At 41.6% G+C, this 17,631-nt stretch overlaps 1 protein-coding gene across 14 annotated transcripts in view; it reads right to left on the bottom strand.

Annotated features, from left to right (window-relative positions):
• Positions 1–2,558: 2,558 nt before the first annotated feature.
• The window catches only part of Ranbp16 (Ran-binding protein 16), a 37,354-nt gene continuing 22,281 nt past the window's right edge, over positions 2,559–17,631 (bottom strand). For 11 of the 14 annotated variants that reach the window (XM_028309537.1, XM_028309520.1, XM_028309502.1 and 8 more), the window contains 11 exons: positions 15,519–15,663; positions 14,383–14,533; positions 13,726–13,885; positions 12,198–12,388; positions 11,311–11,440; positions 10,648–10,729; positions 9,012–9,150; positions 6,906–6,983; positions 6,183–6,286; positions 4,575–4,789; positions 2,829–2,928 (listed from right to left, as the gene is read on the bottom strand). In XM_028309537.1, the coding sequence (XP_028165338.1) occupies positions 2,829–2,928; positions 4,575–4,789; positions 6,183–6,286; positions 6,906–6,983; positions 9,012–9,150; positions 10,648–10,729; positions 11,311–11,440; positions 12,198–12,388; positions 13,726–13,885; positions 14,383–14,533; positions 15,519–15,663 (1,495 nt within the window). Of the gene's footprint in view, positions 2,929–4,574; positions 4,790–6,182; positions 6,287–6,905; positions 6,984–9,011; positions 9,151–10,647; positions 10,730–11,310; positions 11,441–11,974; positions 12,023–12,197; positions 12,389–13,725; positions 13,886–14,382; positions 14,534–15,518; positions 15,664–17,631 lie in introns of all 14 variants that reach the window. The other 3 variants (XM_028309529.1, XM_028309546.1, XM_028309510.1) reach the window with 3 other exon arrangements.

Genomic DNA, 17,631 nt, shown 5'->3' with positions numbered 1-17,631 from the left:
AGATGAAGTGAAGAAAATCCTCGGCGGACTTGCGCCTCAGACCGATTGCCAAAAATATAAATATTATAAATGCGAAAGTAACTGTCTGTCTCAATTTCACGCCTAAACCACTGAACCGATTTTGATGAAATTTGACATAGAGATAGTTTGAGTCATGGGAAAGGACATAGGATAAGTGTTTATCCCGGTATTTGAAACAGGGACAGTTTTTCTGTGACAGGCAAAATTCCACGCGGGCGGAAAGCTAGTCGGTAATATGTATAAACTGTCACACCTACACTACCCACGTGCACACAAATGCAAAGCTCAGCTTAGGTCTCGCGGACTATACATTTCTATAGTAAGCATTGTATTGCCTACTGCGTAAATAGGAGACCACAGCCTCACTCTGGAATGTCAGTCTGTATGAAAAATGAACGTTAGAAAACGATACAAAAAATTGTGATTGTCGTAACTTAAAAATAACGAATTCCCTTTGCTGTCACCGCATTCGACCCGATTAAATAAATATACAGGAACTAAAAAGGAACTTCATTAATTATTTCGACATCTGAGTCATCCAAAGCGAATACTGACAAAAATATACATTCTAAGTCTACTCCATCATTATTATTACCATCATCAGGAAATTTTAGTCTCCGATTTTAGGAGGATTTGGACTAAAATCTTCACGCTGGCCAGACTTCTAAATTCACGTCTTACTACTGCTAAATTGTTACTAAAACTGCGTACCATTCGATACATTAAATTGATCATTATCTAACAATACTGGATCTTTTCAGACATACAAATGCAAAATTATCTTATACAAAGCAAACATCTTATTATAATAAGAATAAAAATAATTTTTAACACTATAGTTTGTTTTTCTGTTCATAAAATACATGCAGTAATAGGCTTTTCTCTTCACATGCAAAATAAACAGGTTTTTTACATTCAGTCAAAAAAAGACATAAAGTCAAATTTAGTTGCCATAATATTTTCATTTCTTTTTCGATAGATAAAGGGCCCATCAAATTCATAATATGTCAGTTATAAATAAATTATATGCTATAGCATTTGTACAGCTAAAAAGTAATCCAGTAAGCATCGAATGCGACGACATCACCGGGAACGCACATTAGTTCCAGCTATTGCATGACTACACCCAGTTTAATTTGCTGGTTATTCTACAATACTCTGCTCTCGTTTATAATTACAATTTATACACCTCTTTACCGTATTATTTCTGTTATTATAAGGATATTATACAACTGTGGGCTGTGTGTGAGTTTACATCGAAAAATTAATGTGTCAACAAAAAAATGTGTGAAAATTTTAGTTTTTGAACGTTTCCCGCTAGGGGCGCTGTCCAACCCGTCATACATTTAATGTCATTTTTTGACGCACTCACTAATGATGACGTTTGATGTAAACTCACACTAGGCCCTCTGAAGCGGATATACACTGTTAGTGCATTTTTCCTGCGATGCGGATTTCCGCACGCACGCGGATGGTCCGCATTTCATTATTTCATACATGTTTTTCCTATTAGACGATTATCACACTGCACCGCGCTCCGCCGCGGTCCGCGTGATTTCATATAAAAAATCCCGCGCGCAGACGCGTTGTTAGTGTGTTGTGCCGCGCGTGTTTTCTATACAAACTGAGGTACTTGCATATAATGATTAAATCTGTCGTCCCGCGTACCGCGGCGGAGCGCGGTGCAGTGTGATAATCGCCTTAAGCGGCTACACGCACGCGGAACGCGGATCGGCTGCGGGTACACAATACGAAATCTTTGTACTGCGTGCAACTGCTGTGAGAGCTGTGAGATTTTACACGCGCAGAAATCCGCATCAAATGAAATAGGCACTTTATATTATTACTTATAAAAACTTTTAGGATATGACATTCAATTGAGTCAATAAATCTGCCCTATATTGTTAACATAACAGTGACATAAAATAAAACGGCGATTTCATTCCCATTTCACGATACAAACATTAAAAAAAATCTCCACAAACGTCAAATCTTAGATGACAGCTGTCAATAATACCACAGTCTGAAGAAAATGCTGTAAAACATACGTCACCTGTCATTCTATAACAGTTTGTTACCATTTAAACTTAACTTGCCGAATGTAGTGACACCCGCTATATGAAATGGCGACTTGTTGACACTATGTTAAGGGTGGACCTACACTCAAGCGGTACAACGAACACATTGCATATCACAAACCACTAAAAATGAGCTTAAAACAGGGATATATCTTAACACATTCGTGGACAGTTTGAAGTCAATAGAAGTTTTATTACTATAGTATTAACGTAGGGCAAAAATCATGAGACAAGTAAAATATTCTTTAAGATTTGTCAGTTTGTAAAAATTAGTTCAATTATTACACTCTAAAATTAATGTAGGTACGATTCTAATGGTGCAATTTTTTTTTAATCTGTCCAGTAGTTTTGGTAGCTTCAGAGAATATTCAATACAAATAAAACAATCAAAATCTTATAACTTCTTCTTTTCTATATAACATTAGCATAGATAAATAAAGATTTTTTTCATTTTGTAAGTGTTCACTATCTGCGAAAATGTTAAGATGGCACGCGAAACATTCATTTGAATGTTATAACCCGCGCGTGAATCGCTCGCGAACGTATCCAAAGATAATCATACTGGGCCTTATTATAAAAAGTTAAACCCGGGATGAACACTGGTTTAAAATGACATTTCCATACTAAATGTAACTTTTTGTAATAAGCGGGAATGTGTTCGTAAGACGCGTGCAACGTTCGCGTACGTACACAAGTGTGTGTCCACCTCAATTTGCGACGAAGCTCACATTAGGACGTCATCATGTCGTTGACGTTGGATGTGTTGACTAAGGTGCCTTTGAGCAGGTCGTTGATGTCCCGTCTGAAGATAGACAGGTTCTGTGTGAATCTGCGGACAAAATGATCTTGTTAAAAAACAATTTTTAACTTTTCATTTACAATTAAATTATTTAGTATAACAAGATTTCTACCAGAGTAGAGCGTTATACAAAGTTCAACATTGGTTCCACCAAGGTCTTTAAAAGTCCTTATCACCATATAGTTGCATGAGGGACATACACAAGACTGTGGTAGTGAAGGCTTTGGCCGGAATCCCACAGTTGCTTACCACTTAAGGCGAATGACGGAAAACCGAAAACAGTCGCGCAGGGAGTTACTCTGGGTCCATTCAGCTACATACAGGAGTCGCTCAGGGATCTACTCGGGGTCCATTAAAGAGGTCAAGCAAGGGTGTAGTTTGGGCCCGTTTAGCTACTTGGAGGAGTAATGTAGTTCCCTTGACAGAGTCACTCACAGGGACTTACTTTGGGTCCATTTAGTTACTTAAGAGGGATCAATCAGGGGTCTACTTTGGGTTCAATGAGGGCTATAGTTTTTTCACTTAACAGTTGGCACCCCTGGCGATTGACAGGACCTTACTCTACAGTGGCGCCATCTTGATCGCTAAACTGGTAGGAGGACTATCGCATTTGCACTCAAATGCGATAGTCCTCCTACCAGTTTAGCGCTCACAAGTTGGCGCCACTGTCTTCGCTACTAGCAAGTGACAGGACCTTACTCTACAGTGGCGCTAACTGGTGAGCGCTAAAACGATAGCCCTCATTGACTACTTTAAGGGGTCACACAGGGACTTTTTTTGGGTCCAATTACCTACTTTAGAGGGTCGCTCAAGGACTTACGCTGGGTTCATTTAGCTACTTAAAGGGGGTCAATCAGGGGTCTAATCTGGGTCCATTAAGCTACTTCAGGGGGTCACGCAGGGACCTACTCTGGGCCTTTTTAGCTACTTAAGGGGGGTCAAACAGGGGACTAATCTGAGTCCATTTAGTTACTTGAGGGAGTCGCTCAGGGACCTACTCTAGGTCCATTCGCTCACCTGTCTCTGTTCTTAGTAAGCAGGTTAGGTTCAACGCCGGCCATGAGCGCGCTGAAGCAGTGCGCCAGCTGCGGCTGCTTGTCGCGCGGCTGCTGCGCGAGCATGTCCTCGTTGAGGAGTATGAGCCCTACCTTTGGCTCCAGCTACTTAAGGGGGTCACGCAGGGATGTACTCTGGCTCCATTTAGCTACTTAGAGGAGTCGCTCAGGGACCTACTCTGGGTCTAGTTAAGGGGGTCAAACAGGGATGTACTCTGGGTCCATTTAGCTACTTAAGAGGGTCGCGCAGGGAGTTACTCTGGGCCCAGTTAGCTACTTAAGGGGGTCGCGCAAGGACCTATTTTGGGTCCATTAAAGGGGTAAATCAAGGAACTATTCTAGGCCCATTTAGTTACTTACAGGAGTCACGCAGAGACTTACTCTGGGCCCATTTAGTTACAAAAGGGGGTCACGCAGGGACCTACACTGGGCCTATTTAGCTACTTAAGGGGGGTCAAACAGGGGTCTAATCTAGGTCCAATAAGCTACTTAGAGGAGTCGCTCAGGGACCTACTCTGGGTCCATTTAGGTACTTAAGGGGGTCACGCAGGGACCTACTCTGGATCCATTTAGTTACTTGAGGGAGTCGCTCAGGGACCTACTCTAGGTCCATTCGCTCACCTGTCTCTGTTCTTAGTAAGCAGGTTAGGTTCAACGCCGGCCATGAGCGCGCTGAAGCAGTGCGCCAGCTGCGGCTGCTTGTCGCGCGGCTGCTGCGCGAGCATGTCCCCGCGGAGGCGCGCGAAGTGCTCCTCGTTGAGGAGTATGAGCCCGAGCAGCGGACGAGACATCGACCACTGGTTGCAGCAGTCTTCGAACATTATCACGTTTAGCACCTGAAAGAACAACAATCGTCATCATCGGAGTTGACTTTCCCCAATAAGGGCTATATTGCTATGGAAGAGGGGAGTGAGAAAGCCATTGTAAAACCGTACCGCTACACAGTCTTTTATTTTGCCTGAGAAGCGGACATCCAAAAATGACATAGTCAAAAGGACAATGGGCAAAATGGTACCCGGTTCCAATAGATATGTGTCTAGTATCGTTTGAAAGGTCTTACCAAGATGTATGTTTTATTCACGCAATTATTTAGTAATTTATGATTTTCAGAAAACATTTTTTCCTCCGTTGTCCTAGAAAATTGGCAGCTATTCTTACTTTATATTGATGCATGATATAATCTAAATATATAAAAGGAGAAACTGACTGACTGACTGACTGACAGATCAACGCACAGCCTAAACGGCTAAACGTAGGCACTTGAAATTTGGAAGGGACGTAGCTTAGGTACCGTAGAGGTGCACTAAGAAAGGAATTCCCGAAATTCCCACGGGAACGGGAATTAGCGGGAAAAACGGGATTCACGCGTACGAAGTCGCGGGCGGCCGCTAGTTACCTATAATACCTTAAAATATTACTTGCCTATCCCATGGGACTAATTTAGACCCATTAGGGAGGGCTTGAAGGCCCGCGGGATCCAGGATGACAACGAAAGATGTTTTGGTTGCGTCTAGTACCTAAGACACCTCTATTTAACGGAGATTTTAGCGGGTCGAGACATAACTGAATATGTACAGCGACAGCACGTCAACGTAAACACTGTGGTATCTTACGCAGTTGCGATAGAGGCGACTTTGCAACGAAAATGTATAGCTTGATGTGATGTCGACTGTACTTTAATTATAATTTTTCATTCAATAAAATTGGCCTAAGGAACGCTACAAAAAAGCACGATAACGTTTATTAATTGATAAAAATCATTATGATAATACAAAAAAGAGGTCTTCAATCTTCATTCATTGAACAGATTTATATCTAAATGAGAAACTGACTGACTGACATTTCAACGCACAGCCTTAACGGCTAAACGTAGGCACTTGAAATTTGGAAGGGACGTAGCTTAGGTACCGTAGAGGTGCACTAAGAAAGGAATTCCCAAAATTCTCACGGGAACGGGAAATAGCGGGAAAATCCTTTTGTATGAAAAATCTAAGTTAGACGCTTGAGGCATGCAGGTATCTTAGTAAACTTAAAGCTAAGCTTACAACAGGATTTTGCAAAATTCCCACGGGAACGAGAGTTAGCGGGAAAAAACATTTGTATGAAAAAATCTAAGCCGCGTAAGATAGATAAAGGGGGTAAAACGGGATCCACGCGTACGAAGTCGCGGGCGGCCGCTAGTTATGTATATTGTGAATGTATACACAGTATACAGCATGTTATATTTACCGTGGCTAGTAGCTGCTGCATGATCTCGGGCCGCCGCTGTAGCACTTGCAGCATGTTGCTCGCTTCGGGCGGCGGCTGGCGCGGATTCGGCGGTTTGTTGCTAGCTGTACACACACAAAATATCTATAAAATAACTATGTAATAAATAACCTTGGATATTTTTACACTACGCTTCTAGTCCCAAACTAAGCAAAGCTTGTACTATGGGTACTAGAACACGGATATAATCATACTTAAATACATTTTTTTTTCCTAAATACATACATATTATACACAGTAACACCCAGACACATCAAAGAAATTAAAATACATCATTTCAATTTCTGCCCGGCCGGGAATCGAACCCGGGTCCTTTCGGCGTAGTAATCCGTTCTGAACCACTACACCAAACGGCCGTCTAACTATGTACCTAGGATATTTTACATACTCTTAGATAGATTAAATGACAATGATGATCAACAATAACTTCGAATTGGTAAAAAACGCAAACAAAATTCGGATCGCTAGAACATCGATTACAATTTCTCTATTCACCCAAAAATAAAAATAAAAAATAACAATTAAAATCTAACAGATTTGTTAATTTTACTTGATTGAAAACCTTCTAATGAGAATAATGTTTTTGCTTTTCAGAGCATAGCTTCTCAAAGCCGTGCTCATGTTTGGAACGAGTATTATTAGTACGTCTTTAGTTAAACATTATAAATACATAATAATACTTACATTTCTGTACTAATTGCTTAAATAGATATGTGACTATATGGTCGAGGGTCGCGCAGCAGCCTGTGCATACACTCGTATCTGGAACCAGACAATTTAAAGTTAGGGGTCGCTTGCACGATCAAACAAATTTAAAGGACAGGTATAACGCTTAAGTTAGTGCCTGAGGTATAATAATAATAAATAATAAATATCCTTGGACATTTTACACTGCGCTTCTAGTCCCAAACTAAGCAAAGCTTGTACTATGGGTACTAGACAACGGATATGAACACACTTAAATACTTTTTTTTTATAAAATTCATTTATTTTTGCAAATAGGCTTTTAAAAAGCACTTTTACACGTCCCAATATTAACCCTACCACTGCACTGCTTCGGGACAATAAATGGGCCAGTGCTGAGAAGAAGCAGCGCAAGAATACATACTTATTATACATAGAAAACACCCAGTCCAATACAAACAAATATGTTCATGCATACAAATGTTTGTACTGTGCGGGAATCGAACCCGCAACCTCCAGAATAGTAGTCCGTTTCGAACCACTACACCAAACGGCCGACCGTATGGGAGCGGCACAAGAAACATTGAGATATGAAATGACAGAGCCTACAAATCTAAAGCACATTTGAAGTGTCGCTGGCGTTTGACGCCACAAAAACACCCCTCGTGCCACTCTATGAGAGTCACTGGCACTGACTGTTAAGCGCCAAACCTATAGAGGGTGTCGCTTAGGGACCTACTCTAGGTCCACTAAAGGGGTCAAACAGGGACCTACTCTGGGTCCAATGAAGGGGTCAAACAGGCACGTACTCTGGGTCTACTAAAGGGGTCAAACAGGGACACCTACTCTGGGTCCAATAAAGGGGTCAAACAGGGACCTACTCTGGGTCCAGTGAAGGAGTCAAACAGGGACGTACTCTGGGTCTTGTAGTTGTAGCTTGAAGAAATTAATATTTTTATTGACATGTAATGAGTGAATAAATAATCATTTTGTGGGACTCGAACCGACTAGAAAATCTGCCGTATAGGGATCGACGCCTTAGGTTCTAGAAACAACTATGACCTCTCCCTGTGTAACCGTAGGTAACCTTAGCACGTAGTATGTTCGGGCTAGTTGTGGATAGTCCGGGCTAGTTGTGGATAGTCCGGGCTAGTTGTGGATAGTCCTGTAAGTCACCTAGAGCCGTGAGTCCCTCGGAGATGGAGGCCAGTATGTAGAGCGTCGCTTCCGGCTGCAGTGACGCCAGGAACGGCATGAGGTCCTGCGCTAGCCGCTCTAGTAGCACGTAGGATGTCTGGGCTAGTTGTGGATAGTCCGGGCTAGTTGTGGATAGTCCGGGCTAGTTGTGGATAGTCCTGTAAGTCACCTAGAGCCGTGAGTCCCTCGGAGATGGAGGCCAGTATGTAGAGCGTCGCTTCCGGCTGCAGTGACGCCAGGAACGGCATGAGGTCCTGCGCTAGCCGCTCTAGTAGCACGTAGGATGTCTGGGCTAGTTGTGGATAGTCCGGGCTAGTTGTGGATAGTCCGGGCTAGTTGTGGATAGTCCTGTAAGTCACCTAGAGCCGTGAGTCCCTCGGAGATGGAGGCCAGTATGTAGAGCGTCGCTTCCGGCTGCAGTGACGCCAGGAACGGCATGAGGTCCTGCGCTAGCCGCTCTAGTAGCACGTAGGATGTCTGGGCTAGTTGTGGATAGTCCGGGCTAGTTGTGGATAGTCCGGGCTAGTTGTGGATAGTCCTGTAAGTCACCTAGAGCCGTGAGTCCCTCGGAGATGGAGGCCAGTATGTAGAGCGTCGCTTCCGGCTGCAGTGACGCCAGGAACGGCATGAGGTCCTGCGCTAGCCGCTCTAGTAGCACGTAGGATGTCTGGGCTAGTTGTGGATAGTCCGGGCTAGTTGTGGATAGTCCGGGCTAGTTGTGGATAGTCCTGTAAGTCACCTAGAGCCGTGAGTCCCTCGGAGATGGAGGCCAGTATGTAGAGCGTCGCTTCCGGCTGCAGTGACGCCAGGAACGGCATGAGGTCCTGCGCTAGCCGCTCTAGTAGCACGTAGGATGTCTGGGCTAGTTGTGGATAGTCCGGGCTAGTTGTGGATAGTCCTGTAAGTCACCTAGAGCCGTGAGTCCCTCGGAGATGGAGGCCAGTATGTATAGCGTCGCCTCCGGTTGCAGCGAGGCGAGGAACGGCATAAGGTCCTGCGCTAGCCGCTCTAGTAGCACGTAGTATGTTTGGGATAGTTTTGGATAGTCCTGAAAAAAATATGAAAAATGACTATTTAATAAAATAAAGTTGACTTAAAAGGTCTAAGGACCAGAACAGACGGTGAAACGCAACTGCAACGAAACTGCAACTGCTAGTTACTTTTGAGTTGCATCTAAGTTTCTGCCATAGCGTCCACACATGACGCGACCAACTTTCAGTTTCAGTTTCATTCATCAGATAAATCAGTAAGTTGCAGTAAATAAATAAATAATAAAATAAATAAATAAATATCCTTGGACATTTTACACTGCGCTTCTAGTCCCAAACTAAGCAAAGCTTGTACTATGGGTACTAGACAACGGATATAAACATACTTAAATACTTTTTTTTTTTTGTAAATACATATTATACATAGAAAAGACCCAGTCCAATACAAACAAATATGTTCATGCACACAAATGTTTGTACTGTGCGGGAATCGAACCCGCAACCTCCGGAATAGTAGTCCGTTTCGAACCACTACACCAAACGGCCGACGCAGTTTCGTTGCAGTTGCGTTTCACCGTCTGTTCTGGGCCTAATGCATAACTTAGCCATGCCTCAGGCAACGGCACGGGAGGGTGTTTTGTGACGTCATATGTTCCACCCCTCCCGTGACACTCCGATTTCTCAGGCACTGACTCAGTTAAGACAGAGTAAATACAAATGAGTAGGTCATCTTCATAGAAACGCACCGAGCGCGGTTTGTATGTGAGCGCGCCAACACGTATGCGGCGCGCACGCACACACTGACAAAATTCGGCGCAAAACCAACACCCCGCTAATCCACGCTAAATTTATACGTATTGACGCTCACATACAAACCGCGCTTGGTGCGTTTCTATGAAGATGACCTACTCATTTGTATTTACTCTGGTTAAGATTATGCGCTAGCTAGACCACCATTTATAACTCAAAAAAGGATGGACAAGTTTTGATGAATTTTAGAATGTAACTGACACCCTGGTTTAAAATATAGTAAATTTTTTAACCGGCCACCCAAAAAAAAGAAAGGTAATGTATCTAACAAACTATAGGTAGTCCGCGGTGTCGTACCATATCAATGACAACCAGAACGGTACGAAGTTCGCCGGGTTCACAAGTTAATAGAGGTATGGTCAATAACAGGTTTCCCTATTTATACAGGGTGTTAGGTAAATGGGTATATGAGCCAACACTAGCCCATGTTAACATGGTCAATGGTCATATAAATGGTAAGGTGAAGTCAGAAAATTGATATCTTCATTTTAATTATTTTAATTTTCATACAAATCGGATTTTATAAAAATTATTTTGTATGAAAATTAAAAAAATTAAAATGATGATATCAAATTTCTGACTTCACCATACCATTTATATGCCCATGTTAACATGGGCTAGTATTGGCTCATATACCCATTTACCTAACACCCTGTATTATTTGAGCCTGTTTGGGAAACAGTGTCATAATTATTTTTTTGATACGGACTGATAGATACAAAAATATAAATAAAAATCATACTCACATGTAAATCACTTTGTGGTATACTAAGTAATAACTTCACAAACATATTTAGTGCGTTGTCTAAGGCCTCGTCACCATATAACCTGGGGAAGACAACGTATTTATCACTCACAAAAACAACCAAAATAAATATTTAAAAGAATGGAATTAATTTTGAAGCCACGATAGCCGAACGGTGAAGGGGTCGGACTGGCCGACTCGTGATCCGGGGAACGCGGGTTCGGTCCCCGCCGCCGCTCGACTATTGTAATTTGTGAAATAACAAATCTATGTATACTAATATTGAAATGAGAAAGTAACTCTGTCTGTCTGTCTGTCACGCTTTCACGCCTAAACCACTGAAGCGATTTTGATGAAATTTGGCATAGAGATAGTTTGAGTCCCGGGAAAGGACATAGGATAGTTTTATCTCGGTTTTTTAAAACAGGGACGCGCGCGGTAACGTATTTCTGTGACAGACAAAATTCCACGCGGGCGAAGCCGCGGTCGGAAAGCTATAGTCGGTCGGTAGGGCGGTCCGCCCCGGGTGCCAAGCATCAGGGGGTGACAAAAGTTGCGCAGATTAGTACTCACTGGCGCATCTGCATGATAAATATCATGATACGATTGGTATCATTATAGCTGATTCGTACATCTTTCATCTTCGAATCGGTATAGGCCTTACCTGAACACCCCAAAATTAGCGTAGTTCCCACAGAGCGCTGCCTTCAGTATCGAGAAGCACAACGATATGCCCTTCAGCTTCATCGCGTACATTTGCTTTTTGCTCACGTCCACCGTCAGTATTCTGCTGCCTGGGGACAAAAACATTCAAAAATAAATAAATATCCAAATATTTTACACTGCGCCTCTAGTCCCAAACTAAGCAAAGCTCGTACTATGGAACAACGGAAACAAACATATGAAATAAATTATTTATTTATACATTTTGAACGTATGGATGAGTACAAGTAGCGGACTTATGGCGGGTAGCATTCTCTGCCAGTCTACCACAGGTCAAGCAGTTTAAGAAATCATCATTATTGTCAACACTATGACCATTATCATCATCTCAGCTGTGTTCTCATTAGCAATAAGATCGCCTATATTGCTGGTAGCTCACTGGTTCCAGTTCTAAGTCTGCTGGTAGCTCACTAGTTACAGTTCTAAGACTGCTGGTACTGTTTGTAGCTCACTAGTTCCTGATCTAGTGTTTGTAGCTCACTAGTTCCTGATCTAGTGTTTGTAGCTCACTGGTTCCTATTCTACGACTATTTATAGCTCACTGGTTACTGTTCTGCGACTGCTGGTAGCTCACTGATTCTTTTCTACAAGTTTTGATAACTCACCGTAAGCACAAATAATGTTGGACAGCTCCCTGAACAATAATATCCCATCCGGCGAGCTAACGTCCAGTTGCAAGCGCTGGTTTCTATTCTACGAGTGTTTGTAGCTCACTGGTTACTGTTCTGAGACTGCTGGTAGCTCACTGTTACCTGTTCTACGATTGGTTGTGGCTCACTGAGTTCTGTTCTACAACTGGTTATCTTATTATAACCGATTGTAACTCACCGTATGCACAAATAATGTTGGATAGCTCTCGGAATAGCAATATTCCGTTCGGCGAGCTAACGTCCAGTTGTAAGCGCTGATTTCTGTTCTGAGCGAGCTCGGCGGTTAGCTTGAGTACAGGCGTGGTGAGCGCCGGCTCAGCGAACCACACTTCGATTCCCCGGATGAGCACTTTTATGTACAATGGGTATCTGGAATTTATTAGCACAGTTTTAGGTACACACAAAGTTTAAATGCAAGCCTGTAATAGAGGATTGTACTATTAACAAGTAACGGCTAAAGATACCTTTATAACTTGAAAAAATCTATCGCATCGGGTGGGAATTGAACCCAGGACCTTTCGCTTGTCAGGCGAATGCTATGAACACTGAGTTACGGAGACATTGGGTAAATATTCTTTAGATGTCCAACAATGAACCGTCCCAGCTATGACATTATCAACGGGGCGCTACTATCTATTCTGGGTTGTCAGTTTTAAATTTTTGACACTTGACGTTTCAGAATCGTGGGACTATATGAATAAAATGTTTTAAGTTACTTATAAATACCACAAAACTGACGCATTTTCATTTATTATATTTTTTATTTTATTCAAATGCATATCTTACGGTTAGTCAACTTAAAAATACAGAACTAATAGAGGAATTAGCTGAGCCCGCGACTTCTTTCGCATGAAAGTATATGTAGTTTGAATGATATTTCCCATTTTTGCAACATTTTTCTTTACTGCTCCGCCCCTATTAGCTGCTGGCCTTCCTCGATAAATGTTTTATCCAACACAAAAAGAGTTTTTCAAATCAGACCAGTAGTTCCTGAGATTAGCGCTTTATAATATTAGTAGTATACAGGGTGGAAACGATAAGTGATCTCACTCGATTATTTCTAAACTATACAAGATATCGAAAAACTGGTTATGGATCCTGAAAGTGCTTCACGAGCTCTTTCAAACGGTATCAAGAATAGGTTACAGAAAATTCAATGTTTTCAGGCTCCATACTAAATGTATGCCAGCCTTACAATATTGGAAGTGTTAATTTTTTTAATTCAATAATAAACATTTAAATTGAACTCCAAATTGCATTTGTATTTAAAATTATTCATAAAAAACATTGGTTTTAGGCTTTACTTGCTATAATATTATTAAGACATGAGTGCCATCACTGTGGCAGTACTAAATGTATGGGAGCTGGAAACATTGAATTTTCAGATAGATCCTGTTTATTTTGTAACCTATTATTGGTACCGTTGGATAGAGCTCGTGAAGCACTTTCAGGGTCAGTAATCAGGTTTTGGATATCTTGTATAGTTTTTAATATTATGCGATTTTACTAAATGTATGGAAGCCGGAAACATTGCATTTTTGGATAGATCCAGTTTATTTGTAACCTATTATTCGTACCGTTGAATAGAGCTCGTAAAGCACTTTCAGGATCAGTAACCAGTTTCTTGATATCTTGTATAGTTTAGAAATAATCGAGTGAGATCACTTATCGTTTCCACCCTGTAGATAATCATATTGTATACTCACATCCAATCAAACAACATCATGTAAGTGGTCTTTGTGTTAAACGCGAACGCCAGTCCGCGCAAGTCTCTTGCTAGTCCTATGAGGGTCTTCTTGGCGTCCTCAGACGCGAATAACGGACTCTCTGGAGGACCGAGCAAGCCTATTATACTCTCCATCGCCGCTGGAAGGATATACGAATAGAATTAGTATCAAAGATAAGTTTACCTTTATATTTTGATGAAGAAAAACAAACTATAAAAAAAGTAATTGTAAATCACTGGTTTTTATTCTGTCGCATTTCGAATATGAATGGAATGGAATAAAAAAAGCTTCTTGAATGACAATAATATTTTTTATCATCAGCAAATCCTTACTCATGGGGGACCAGTGAATTACATGGGAATTTAATTGGCAAACTCTCTGGCGGTGTCCTCCAAAATTTATTGTGACGAATTGCGAGTAGAAGCCTAGACATTCTTTTGCGCCTCCGCCCCAGATTACAATATACGTCCCTGCATTTCAGCGGCGCCAAGCAGCTGCATAGCGCGGTAGCTCAGTTGGGAGCCCGAGCTCAGCGGTAGCTCAGCTGGGTGCCCGAGCGGGGCGCGGTAGCTCGCCCGGGTGGCCGAGCGAGGCGCGGTAGCTCGCCCGGGTGGCCGAGCGAGGCGCGGTACTCACCGGTGATGGGCATCATGAAGGTGTGGAAGGTGTCCTCGTCTTCTCCCAGCTCCACCATGAGCAGGCGGCCGAGCGCTGTGTACAGCATGGTCCGGCATCGCATCTCGGCGGTGCCCACGCCCGCGATGCCGAGGAATGGGAAGTGCTCCGCCTGCAAACAGAATTGAATATTTGAAGGGGTGAGTGGACAAAGGTGTTATCTGTCAAAACTGAAGAATCGAAACTCTTATGAGTAAAAGTATATTATGTATGGCACCTAGAATTTACAATAACATCCCCTTAACAATAAAAAAATTAGAATTGTATGAATTTAAAATGAAGGTTAAAAATTTATTAATTGAAAAATGTTATTATAATCTGACGGACTTCCTAAGTGACAAATTTTGATTTACTTCTTAATATATATTTTTTTCCATTTAATCTGATTATGCAACATTGACTTTAATTTTAATTTGATTTGATTATGCAGTATTATTGTAATTGATATTTTATTTTTAATTTAATTTGTACACCGCAAAGGTACGACATGTTGATACCATTAATTTAAATGCTGACTTAACACCTTATGTACACATGTTTGAACAAATAAATGTATCTTTATCTTTATCTTTATCTTTATCGACTTTTTGCATGAACATAGGTTTTAAGTGATGATAAAATCGACTAATGAGCTCAACACGCAATTTTGTTACGTGTCTAACCTTAACAAAGGTGTTATCTGACAAGCATTCATACATTTCAGGATTCAAATGTGGTATGAGCAGATTAACATTTTCAAACACTCATAACTCATTTTGTTAGTTAAGACCTTTCTCCACTCACCCCTTCATTTGAAAATTGAAATCGTGACGGGAGGGTGTATAAAGGACCGGGCCGTTTTATCGTGTACGTTTTATGTATGTATTACTGTATACAGAATACTGTGTCATGTGTGAAGTCACTCATACAACTACATACGCCATCGACGAAAAAAAAACGTACACGATAAACGGAAAATTTGTTGCGGGTCCAATGACAGTTTAACTTTCGCCCGGGACAAACTTGCCATTCATTGGCTGGGTTTTTATGGCGGTCAAGCTGTAGATCCTGGCTACACAGGAGTTGCAGTGGTGGGAATAGTTTCCGTTTCTTCTCACCGTGTGATGAGTCAGCATGAGCTGCGTCTCGTCCAGCTTCACCAGCTTCCTGACGCAGGAGTAGCCGCCGCTCAGGTCGCTCAGCAGGCCCAGGGTCTTCGCTATGATCTGCTCGCTGCCGCCCCAGTACTTTAGGTTTGTTATACTGCAACAAACATTTCTTAATAGCATACAACCAGAGTAAATACAAATGAGTAGGTCATCTTCATAGAAACGCACCGAACGCGGTTTGTATGTGAGCGCGCCAATACGTATGCGCACACACTGACAAAATTTAACGTGGATTAGCGGGGAGTTGCGCCGAATTTTTATGACCTACTCTTTGTATTTACTCTGATACAACATTCATATAGCACTAAGAGTTCTGTATGAGAGCTTGAAAGCGCTTTAAAGGGATAAAATTTTATAGAGGCATTTTGTAATTTTTGCTCCATAAGAAAAGAAAATCGTCGATAAAAGTTTATCATAGCGCCACCGTGGTAGTCACGTCACATACTAGTTTATGTGATACGGTATCGAACAAAAACTGTTTATAAAAGATACTTTTTATAAACTCTCAGAAATTATTTGGTGGAAATAACCAAACCGCACGTCTCCTTTCGTTTCGTCTCATCTCCGCTTTGGTAGAGACTGGTCTTTATATTGTCTCTTAAACCCGCGCAAGAAGGCAGTTTTTACCTTGACACATGTCACTCACAATTTTTACATGATGAAGTAGTCGCGGCTCGCCTCGCTCGATGCTATCAGGCTAGATTACAATTACACCGTATTACCGCGCAAGGTCGTTTTCACTTTGACACACGTCACTCACAAGTGTCACACTCTGCCTAAGACGCCATCAAGCTAGATTGCACCGTATCTTCGCGCAATAAGGCAGTTTTTACTTTGACACATGTCAGTCAAAATTTCTTATGCTGACAGCTCGCACACACTGCGGGCGCCCGTCGCACAGTCGCGCAATATAATTACGCGCGAGCGATAAGGATGGGCATAGCTGGGCATTAACTCGTTAATCCGTTAATCGTTAATTAACGAAGTTAACATTTCTATTAACGGATTAACTTTTAAGTTAACTTTAAAAAATGTTAACGGACTCGTTAACTTCCGTTAAATTATCTTAAGTCCGTTAATCGTTAATCCAATACCTACTATTTACCAAAAAGATACAGCAGCCACGCTGAAAAACACTAGAAAAACGCGTTCTGACAAGTACGTTCGGGCTTCCAGAACTTCCAGAACCCAAAACAACAGTTTTTGTAATCAGAACGAAACAATATAAAAATGTATTTTTTTATTTATTTGATTTACAAGCTTTATATTGACTTCACTTGTTAGTATGTGTGGGACAAATCTTGCAACTGAATTTAAGACCAGTTCTCAACCGATTGAGCTGAAATTTGGTATACTTATGTAAGTACGATGAAAATGCAATGTTATGGTACCATTAAGCTGGTCTGATGATGGAGGCAGGAGGTGGCGCATCGAATTTGGATTCGTTGGATTTATCTTTTCGAGCACTTTAGTACTAGATGATGTCCAGGGTCCTTATGATGGAGTCAGGAGGTGGCCATAGGAATTCCTAAATGAAACGGTGGAAACTTATCGAGTTTGGGTTTGTTGGATTTGTCTTTTCGAGCACTTTGGTGCTAAATTGTATTGTAATTGAACCAAGTCTCTGAGATTGAGATACTATAGACTAAGAGCTGGTGAACACCAGACCTACGTCATTTTATAAAAGCTGAAAGTTTGTCAGCGTATGCTCCCAATATAGGTTAGAATGTTGGTGGATTATGAAGTTTGGGTCATCGTTGCTTTGGCAGCAATCCTCAAAAAATTGCGCACGGAATTTAATCCTCTTTTATGTTTGCGCTACAAGCTTTCGAAATTATTTGAACCTTGCATACAATTACTTTTTAGGGTTCCGTAGCCAAATGGAAAAAAAAGGAACCCTTATTTTTTTTCTTCTTTTTTATTGTGCAGTGAGATAGTGGCGCCCTCTTTGTCAATGTTTTGTTTAATGTTATTTTTTTTTATTTAAAATGTTGGATGGAGAGGCGCCCGCTGAAAACCAGGGTCGGGGCACGCGTGCATGCACGTTATCAAACACATACGT

Source organism: Ostrinia furnacalis, unplaced genomic scaffold (assembly GCF_004193835.3).
Source record: "Ostrinia furnacalis isolate ACB-3 unplaced genomic scaffold, ASM419383v2 OfSCF0212, whole genome shotgun sequence".
Classification (NCBI taxonomy): domain Eukaryota; kingdom Metazoa; phylum Arthropoda; class Insecta; order Lepidoptera; family Crambidae; genus Ostrinia; species Ostrinia furnacalis.
Note: the sequence above shows the minus strand (reverse complement) of the source record. Positions and strands in the feature narration are given on the sequence as shown.